The sequence below is a fragment of the Nicotiana tabacum genome, chromosome 4 (genome assembly GCF_000715075.1).
Source record: "Nicotiana tabacum cultivar K326 chromosome 4, ASM71507v2, whole genome shotgun sequence".
NCBI lineage: Eukaryota > Viridiplantae > Streptophyta > Magnoliopsida > Solanales > Solanaceae > Nicotiana > Nicotiana tabacum.
The window spans coordinates 84,453,893-84,464,203 of record NC_134083.1 but is presented as its reverse complement, the minus strand read 5'-3'; the positions used below and the strand labels follow the sequence as shown (position 1 = coordinate 84,464,203).

Below are 10,311 nucleotides of genomic sequence, written 5' to 3'. Positions count from 1 at the left end.
TATCAATTTTACGTGTCAGAAGTTTTGAAAAAAGGGACGAAGACAAAGTAAGTTATAGGTGAGAGATTGTGAGTTAAAATAAAGAAAAGGTAAAGAGTAAAATAGAATTATGGAGTAATACGTTAGGGTATAATTGGAAAGAAAAATAGGAAATAATGTAACCACACCAAATCGGTTGTTTTAAAAAATGGGACTTTTCATTATTCCGGAACAATGAATTTAACAATACAATACAACCAATTTTAGTGAAACAATAAAAACAAACATTGTTTTGAGATAACAATACAATACGATACAATGAGTAACAACCATCCAAACAAGCTGTAAGTTTACGATCATTCTCTCTTTGTTTCGTATTCACATGTACTGCTTAAGCAACAACACAACAATAACAACCCAATATAATCCCAGACCTTACCCCTATCTGGGGTAGAGAGACTGTTTCCGATAGACCCTCGGCTCCCTCCCTCCAAGAACTCCCCACCTTGCTCTTGGGGTGACTCGAACTCACAACCTCTTGGTTGGAAGTGGAGAGTGCTTACCACTAGAGCAGCCCACTCTTGTCCAAGTACTGCTTAAGCAATCGTGAAAAATTAACTTATCAGCTCCATGATCATCATTTTCAGTAGAATTCCCCCAAGATCCCAGTGGGAAGGGGTCGGAAAGTTTGATAAACACGTAATATAACATCCTTCATTTTGTTGAAATATTTAGACCTAACTTACAAATTGCAGTTTATTTTATTATCTATTTTATATTTGAGTTTATCATTAGAATTGTTTGCTAATGAAATGATTTTTCACAAAAAATGCTATCAGGGATGAAGTTCCCTGTTGCTGCTTTTAGAAATGGGGTTGTAAACTGCAACTGTTGCTGCACTTTGCTTTTCAGCTAAAAGTTTTCCTTGTTTTGGTGTGGGCGATATGTTCGTCTTTATTATAAAAAAGAAAAAAGAATTCACATATATCCAAGTCACTAAAATAACCACGGTTAAAAATGGAAATAAAAACTTTGTTCAAGTTTATTTATAGCCTATTTGATCAAGTTTCTTTTTGGCGAAAAGTGTGTTTTTGGATCAAAAGTATTTTTTTCCCTCAAAATTATGGTGTTTGATCAAGCTTTTAGAAAGAAAATTGTGTTTTAAGTAGAAGCAGAATAATTTTTATGAAACAGACAAAATTAACTTCTCTCCAAAATCATTTTTTTTGAAAAGTACTCTTTCCAGAAAAATATACTTAAAAATACTTTTTAAAAGTTTGGTCAAACACTAACTATTTAAAAGTACTTTTCAAATTAATTAGTCAAACACAAATTATTTCTCATAAAAAATACTTGTTTTGAAAGGTATTTTTGAGAAAAATAATTTTCAAATTAAGCTAATTTTAGAAGCTTTAAAATATACAAAATGTATGCAACTGAATAAATATTATAAGGAAGTTTAGTGAAACTTATTACCCAAGAAAGAAAAGGAAAAAAGAAAAAAAAACCCAAATTCTACACTGAACGGGAATCGGTAACAATGCAAAACCCAATTCTACACGAAATCGGTGTGTGAACATTTTGCCCTCTATAAAACCCACAGGCTGTTCAGTGTTATTTCAATCTTCGACACCATTGTAAGCAGTTCAGTGCTGTTTCAATTTCAGTGTTCGTTGAGCTTCGACAGCCATTGTAATTTCTCCAATGGAGTCGAAATCAGAACCGACTCGAGTGAAGCTCCCAAGACCTGTAAGGGTGAATGTGAAAACTCCGGCACCAGTTCAAATCACCGTTGAGCAAATCCTCCGGGAGGCAAAGGAATGTCAGGAAGCAGAAATCCGAGCACCGCCTAAGCAAAAAATCACCGACGAAACTGAACTGGCCGACTACCGCAATCACAAGCGGAAGGAGTTCGAAGGTCAAAGGAACAAGAGCTCATTGGTGAAATATGCAAAATGGGAAGAGAACCAAAAGGATTTCAAACGTGCCCGTTCAATTTGGGAACGTGTGCTTAAAGTGGAATACCGTGACCACTCCATGTGGTTGAAGTATGCTGAAATGGAGATGAAGAACGAGTTCATAAACCATGCCCGCAATGTGTGGGATCGTGCCGTAACCCTTTTACCTAGGGTTGATCAATTGTGGTACAAGTACATCCACATGGAAGAGATGCTTGGGAATGTTGCCACCGTAAGGAAGATTTTTGAAAAGTGGATGGCATGGAAGCCTGATGAACAAGGTTGGTTGTCGTACATTAAATTTGAATTAAGGTATAATGAGGTAGAAAGAGCACGTGCTATTTTCGAGAGATTCGTGGATTGTCATCCTAGGGTTAGTCCATGGATTTCGTATGCTAACTTTGAGATCAAGAATGGGGAGGCAGTTCAGGCTAGGAACTGTTATGAGAGGGCTGTGGATAAGTTGGTGGATGATGACGAGGCTGAGAAACTGTTTGTGGCATTTGCAGAGTTTGAGGACAAGTGTAAGGAGATAGAGAGGGCAAGGTGTATATACCAGTTTGCACTTGATCATATACCCAAAGGGAGAGCTGAGGATTTGTACAACAAGTTTGTTGTTTTCGAGAAGCAGTATGGTGATAGTGAAGGCATTGAAGATGCTATAGTTGGAAAAAGGAGGTTTCAGTATGAAGATGAGGTAAGGAAGAACCCGATGAACTATGACGCTTGGTTTGATTATATTCGGTTGGAAGAAAGTGTAGGGAATAAAGAGAGGATTAGAGAGGTTTACGAGAGAGCCATTGCTAATGTTCCTCCTTCTGAAGTGAAACATTATTGGCAGCGATACATTTACTTATGGATTTATTATGCATTATACGAAGAGATTGACACACAGGACATGGAAAGGACCAGAGAAATCTACAGGGAGTGTCTCAAGTTGATTCCTCATCAGAAATTTTCATTCACGAAGATCTGGTTGTTGGCTGCCCAGTTTGAAATCCGGCAGTTAAGACTCAGGGAGGCACGGTTATTACTTGGAGAAGCAATTGGAAGGGCTCCTAAGGACAAGATATTTAAGAAGTATATTGAAATGGAACTCCAACTCGGTAACATAGACCGTTGTCGGAAGCTTTACGAGAAGTACTTAGAGTGGTCACCAGAAAATTGCAATGCTTGGAGCAAATTCATTGAGCTAGAGAGCTCTTTGCATGAGACTGATCGAGCCAGGGCTATCATTGAGCTTGCAGTTAACCGAGCTGCATCACTGGATTATGCTGCCTGAGCTATTAGGCTAGGTATTTGCATTATTCTGCCTGCTTGATATGTAATTGACTTCAACCCATGTTCTTACTTGGTCCTTGCTGGTGGGACTTTTCACGCAGTCATATTCTAACATTTTACCTTGCAGCACACTATTTTCCAAAGATGTATTGCGTTTAGCATAGCAAACGAAACCTTTAAATTTTGCATGTCCTGTTTCAAGTAAATTGAAAATGGTCCTTTGAGTCAAAATTTGTTTTAAAAAAATTAATAAGATAAGTAGTTTTATCAATGAAAATAGGTGAAGTTGACGGTTAGAAGACGGGGATAGTGATGAGAATGTTGGGTCAGCCTATAGCACCAAGGCTGGATATTTTGAACAAGCCTATCCTGGGTAAGTTAGTGGACCTGACTGCTTGGTCAGATCTTATAAATTTCTTTATCGTAATGTCGGATTGATCATGCATATACAGTATTTCCTCTGGTCATTTATTGTTTTTCATATGGGTTTCGATGTGAATTTCTTTAAACTGGCACTGTGGCTGTTGTAATGAGATTTTGCATGTTTTTTCGTTCAGATTAACTGCTTTTTGTGAGTATCTGATCGATGGTGATCTAGAACACAAGCTCAGGAAATCCGTGTGAGAAACATGCCCAAAAGATCAAGAAAAATGTAAAAGATTAGCTATTAAATACTGTCAACATGCTATCTCATGTCTACTATAGCATGGAGCACCGTTTATTTTGTATGTCTAAGTTCTAGCTTACGACATCTTGCTTGATGTTCTTGCTTATACATAATGTACTTCCATCTTCTGAATCACTCAGTCCTTATTCCCAGTTACTCTGTTGCACAATATGGAGGTTTTATGTTCTTCATTTGGTGGGAATACCTAGCAGGTATGAATGAACTTGCTCTTCTGATTCATTTTTCTGTGGATTTCTAGCGTGGAATGACCGATTGATGTTCTTTGCCCAATCACCATTTACCGTCCAATTCCTTCCTCCATATTCCTTTATCATTCTCCCCAGGTTCCTTCAACAAAAATATAAGATCCTAAAGCTACTTACATAATTAGTTGATCTCAGAGCTGATATATGTGAGTTACATATCGTCAGTTTTTCTGAGCGTCAATGTAATGTGAATTGACTATTAGTTGCATTGCGCTTAAGTTTGCGAGTTTTATATATTTTTCATTTAGTGGGAATACCTAGCAGGTAGGAATAAACAGGCCCTTCCGATTCCATTTTGTGGACTTTTTGTGTTGATACCTGATTTACTACAAATATTGAATGTAGAGTTAAGCAGTTGATGTTATCCTGCCTCCCAACCAGGGGTAGTTTGTTATTCGTCTTCCTAGTGTGCTGTGTTTGGGTTGTTTGGTGTGCTTATATGGTTGTGCCTTTTGTACTTTGGAGAAAATGAGTGAAATCTTTTCGACTATTCCCTGGAGTTTCCTCCAGTTCCTTGAACAACTATAAAGATCCCAAAACTACTTACATAATTAGTTGATTGGAGTGAATTCTTATCTTCCAAAAAAGAAGGTTGATCTGAGCACTTATTTAATGTGTATAACATATTGTCAGCTGTTTTCAGTACCGATATGATGTGTTTTGACTATTCGTTGCATTCTGCTAAGTCCCCGGTTTAAACCATGATTTTTATTTGATATAATTCGGCATGTGGAGTCATTCTGTGCTAGTTAGCATACCACTCCACTTTCTCTGGATGTTTGAGAAGTGCGTTCATTTTTCCCAATAAAAAGTCAGATTGGTAAATAGTGAAGAGTTTGTTGAGTATCTTTTGATAAGGAAGAGTTTGTTCGCGTATTAATTTGTGAATTCAGATTAACTGGAGCATCCTCTATATGCTACCTCTGGCATTATTTTGTTAATCTCAATCCATTGTCTATAATCTGCCTCAATTATACTTGTGGTTCCTCAATTAAAATTAATTGTATGCAAAAAGTATTAGTTTTTTGGTGTAAACGACGTTTAGTTGAGAGTGCGGATCAGTATTTATAGTTTTTGGATTCGTTAGGAAACTTGTAACTGAAGTTCTGCTGTTGTAGGTGTTTGGCTGCTCTTGATGTAACCTTTTATACCGTCTTGGTACCTTTATTAATAAAATGTTTACCTTATCAGCCAAAAAAAAAAAAAAAATTAATCGAAATGAGTGCCGTATTGCTTGTCTGCATGAAGTGAGAATGGTCACGTTCTTGCAGATTGTGAGCATTTAGCGTTCTATGTTCTGTTCGTGCCAAAAGAGGACGTATGTTCAACTGCTTGGGAAACTCTAATCACAAAGTCGCCTAGAGTATTTATAGTTTAGTTGCTGCCTCATGAACTTCACTTTTTCTGGATGCTATATCAGGTCTTTTTGGTTCGTTCGTTTCATGTATCTTATCACGTTGCTATATCAGGTCTTTTTGGCTCTTCTTTCTTTTTTTTTCTTCTTTTTCTTGTAATACTTAGCTGTTAGGGTTTCTTTATATATATATATACCGTACTATTGTGTGCTTTATGGCGGATATCATCTCATCAGTATGTAATGATAAATCATAAAGTGGAATATAATAGTTCTCTCAAATTTGGTGCTAGCTTGTTCGCATTCTGAATCTCCCTATTAAGGTGTTCAACATGACCATTAGCCAACTAATATCATTAATCTCATACATCATCCCAGAATAGGAAAATTTGGAGTCGGCACCATTGAACTTCCGCCTGTTTATGGAGGCTCCTTCTCTTTTGGATATAATGTTCTTTAGGCTTATTTTGAGAATCGGATTCTGACCTCGATATCAAAAAGTCAACTCCCCGGTCAAACTTCCCAAAAATTCAACTTTCGGCAATTCACGCCAAATTCCACTACGGACCTCCAAATAATTTTTCGGACACGTTCCTAAGTCCAAAATCACCATACGGAGCTATTGGAATCATCAGAATTAAATTCCGAGGTTGTTTACACATAAGTCGACATCCGATTACTTATTTAACTTAAGCTTTAAACCTTGAAACTAAGTATTCCAATTCATTCCAAAACCTCACCGGACCCGAACCAATTACCCAGACAATTCACACAACAGCTGTAAAGTACAATTTGAGCAGTAAAGGAGGAAGCAAGGTTGTAATACTCAAAATGACCGGTCGGATCGTTACAATAAGATATTTCAGAGACTTTTTAATACAACTTTCTGAATCATCTTTTTCTCCTTCTATGATGGGTTTCTTTCTTGAATTTTTTGCTAGTTTTGTTCCCATTATAATAAATGGAAGAGCTTGTTGAATTTTGAGGGATACGCCTAATTATATTCTTTATTGTGTAGGCGAAATATTTTTAAAGATAGTATCCTTAACATGCGTCAAGCTTTGATAAATCCTATTCTCCATAATAAAATATTTTTCCAACAAAACTGAGGTTGAAAGAGAGTTGGTAGTATAAAAGAATAGAAGAACAAAATAAAAGAAAAAATAAAATAAAAACAAAAGCATCACCGGAGAAAACCAAAAGAATAGAAAAAAGGAATAAAAATGTAAAGAAAAGAAAAAGAAAAACAAAAGTTTAAAGCAGGGAGAGGGCAGGAAAGCCTCATACGTGGGTCGTGAAAAGCAAAAGAAAATTAGCCTTTAATTAGGTTCGAACTTGGTCTCTCTAAAAGATAGACTTTAGTAGCCCTTTTACCAAAGCTCCAGCTAGTTAATTGTGCCTACAGGGTCCGCAGGCAATAGAGTGCTAGTCTTGAAAATATTTACATGTATATATAGAACTTTTTCCAAAGTTTCAGGGAGCCCAAATAACTGTCAAACCACACTGGGGCAGATGCACGCTTAACGAAGCGGTATCGTGATACCGCTTGATCGAAAAGTTTTGTTAAATATATGTATTAATACTGCGAGAAAACGGATAAGGGGAAAAAATGACATCACTTGACATGAATTATCTCTTGATGTGTTAGTTATGCGCTTGATTTTGCTTTAAAGGGTCAGAGGTTCGAACCTCAACTAATACAATTGTTTGCAAATATTTGAAAGAGCTTGTATGGTTAGAACTTGTAATGAAGTAGAATTAAACCCATGACATTTTCTAACTTGAAACTCAATAAAACCAATGGATTACGAATATTTCTTGTCTAAAAGCATGATAATTGAAATTATTATTTTCGTATTTTTATAAATTTTGACACCGCATACAAAAATTACAGCGTACACCCCTGACCACACACCCACATAATCCTATGTTCAGGAATGTCATAGAGCTCAAAGAGGAAGAATAGTTTGTTATAAAATGTTCGAAAGCATGTGAGGTTTGTCTCAATCGATGGAAAGCATGTGAGGTTTGTTATAAAATGTTGGAAAGGCCACTTTTGGAGCCTTTTAAGTCCTTGTCGTTTTAGGTGTTTAATTTAGAATACATACTTTTATATGTGTACAAATACATATATATATATATATATATATATATATATATATATATATATATTAAATGTATCTGTTTGTGAAAGAACATATCTTTTGAAAAGGTCTGATGGTTGCTCTATAAATACAAGTACTTCAAACAAAGTGGATATAAAAAGATCTCCAAATATATTCATGGCTTGTTGTATTATGAAATGGATTGCTTGTATTTTTCCAATTTGTATATGGACAATATCTTCTTTAAAGAAAATCATTCTCAAGCGTGAAGCCTTCTTCAAATTTCGTTTTCAATTATTATTTTTTATAACAAAAGAGACTTCATACACATCCTAAGCCATTCTCAGTGATTAGTTCCATCAAGGTCTGAAAATTGATTTTAGCTTTTATAGGTTTGTGGGTGGATATATGTTCAGCAGAGTTAAAAGGGTGGGTAAAAGTAGTGAACTCGAAGAATAAATTGGGGCTTGAAAAAAGGAGAGCTAGAAAACAAAGTGCCGAAGGAAAATTAAAGCCACGGCCGACATGGTAAGTAGAAAGAGTGAAAAGAGTTTGAGTATTAGGGGAGAGAGTGAAAAGAGCTCGAGTATTAGTGAACGGAGACTTAGCATCTGAGGACTGACCCATTTCAAAAATAATTTGAACTATTTGTGCACTGACCAAAATGGAGTGTGAGCTTGGAGTAGTTGTAGTAGGTGGTAGTGTACCGGTTCAGCCCTTTTTTGCAAAATTCCAACTTCCATTCGTCTCTCTCACCTCGTTGAGCTGAGTTTGGAAATTGTTTTCGTTCGTTTTCATGGATTCAAACCTCTTTCCCGTCTCTTCAACGAAAGATGAAAGTTGAATTCGCATGGCTTTCATCTCGTCCTGCAAGTCTTCTAATTTCGGATTCTTCAACGTAGCTACGATTTCTAATAGCTTAGGCGACTCTGATACCATTTTGTAACAAAAGCTAAGCTCTGTTTCTAAGCAATGGCAACAATTCGAAGAAAAGATGAGAGGAAGAAGAAGAGAGAAAGAGATAAGAAGAATGGAAAGTTGTTTTTCATTAAACAATAAGATAAAATTCATTACACAAAAGAACTAGTAATATAAACGAATCCAACATAGGATTCTAACAACCTTACCTACACTTGACAGTTGTCCATTTTACTAACAACCTGGATGGACTTGATTGAAATAAAATAGCTAATCAACGGAACTAAATTGGTCATATCCTTCAATAAAAATTTAACAGGGAACTTAACTAAACATAACAAAAAGTACAAAATAATGCAGCAGCTGAAAATTTTGAACCAGGGTAAAGAAGATGGAAACCTAGCCCTTTAGCCATGGCACATAGTGCAACAATTGGATTTAACTTGAATTTTGTGAAAATAACACCCAAAATACTGCTGAAGTGTTTTGTAGTCTTTGCTATGTTTACTCCTTAGCAGCCAACTTTCGACACTAATTTATCCCTCATGTAATAACAAATTTTTACACATGATACGCCATTGGAAAGATCTTGAAAATATCTTTCCGATGATATATGGCTTTCTCTCTAAGACAGCCAGTGGTTGGAGAAAATTTCGTTTAAAGAGGGGGAGCTGAGAATGTCGCAAAACCGACACCTCGTGCGCAGAAGCGCAAGAAGAACTGCAGAGGCGGCCAGTTGCGCAAAAGCAGGCAATGGCCTCACACCTGCGATGTGCGCAGAAGCGGAAATTCTTCAGCATATGCGAGAGGGCAGTGTCCAGTGGACTTCGCAGAAGCGGGCATTTGCTCGCAAAAACGAGCTCGCAGGTGCGATAAATTTGTCCGGAGAAACGAAACTGGGCAGAATCATAAGAACCAAAAATGGTCATTTCGCCATTTTTGTTTTTGGACTTTTGGAGCTCGGATTTGGGCGATTTTGGAGAGATTTTTCACAAGCTTGTTTGGGGTAAGTGTTATATATCCTAAAGTATTTATATTTCATGAATCCATGATTATATTCATCATCTAATTCGGATTAAAATGTAAGAAACCAAGATTTTTGCAAAATCTTCCAAAACCGAAAATTTAAGATTTGGAGGTCGAGTTGTTATTGGAATTCGATAAAATTGGTATGGTTGAACTCGTATCAGAATGGGTGTTCCGATTTCATGAAAATTATGTCTGATTTTCGGGGGGCGAGCCCCGCGTTGACTTTTGTGACTTTTTAGAATAAATTCTTAGGTCGACGTATTACTATCCGAAATTATTTTCGATGAATTTTAATGAAATTATATAATTAATTTAGATAGATTTGAGCGGTAAGGAGGTCAATTCAAGCAAGAAGGCGATTTTGGAATATCGGCATAACTTCAAAAAGGTAAGTATCTTGCTTAAACTCGAGTGGGGGAATTACCCCATAGGCATTGAGTTTTTATGTGCCATTTCTGAAAAGTGAAAAGCCGTGTACGCGAGGTGACGAGTACATACTCGGGCTTATACGTGCAAAATTCATTGAATTAAAGTCTTAGGCATTATTGTGTAGTAAATTAAAAAATTATGAAAAATTATTAAATCATCTGTTTGCCATGCCTAAATCCTTATTGATGAATTTATTTTTATATGATAATTTGATGTGATTGTTACTTGAAATATTTATGAAATTTTGTGAGTATTTTTGATTTAATATGTCTTGGAAATTAATTTCAATATGAATTTTCTTATGCAAATAATTAAATTAAGCGAG

The 10,311-nt window shown here is 36.1% G+C and overlaps 1 protein-coding gene across 3 annotated transcripts; it reads left to right on the top strand.

Moving 5' to 3' along the window:
* The first annotated feature begins 1,453 nt into the window (after nt 1-1,453).
* Nucleotides 1,454-5,787, top strand: LOC107776611 (uncharacterized). Of its 3 annotated transcripts, XR_012708832.1 has the most exons (3): nt 1,460-3,232; nt 4,039-4,097; nt 5,423-5,787. XR_012708832.1 is itself a non-coding variant. In XM_016596523.2 (2 exons), exon 1 carries the CDS (start codon nt 1,684-1,686, stop codon nt 3,217-3,219), a length of 1,536 nt encoding a protein of 511 aa, XP_016452009.1. In that variant the 5' UTR covers nt 1,454-1,683; the 3' UTR covers nt 3,220-3,232; nt 3,776-5,787. The 3 variants fall into 3 exon arrangements, 2 of the variants coding, with proteins under 2 accessions (XP_016452009.1, XP_075108239.1); XM_016596523.2 differs by having other exon boundaries at nt 1,454-3,232; nt 3,776-5,787; XM_075252138.1 differs by lacking the exons at nt 4,039-4,097; nt 5,423-5,787 and adding an exon at nt 3,499-3,742.
* Nucleotides 5,788-10,311: the final 4,524 nt, after the last annotated feature.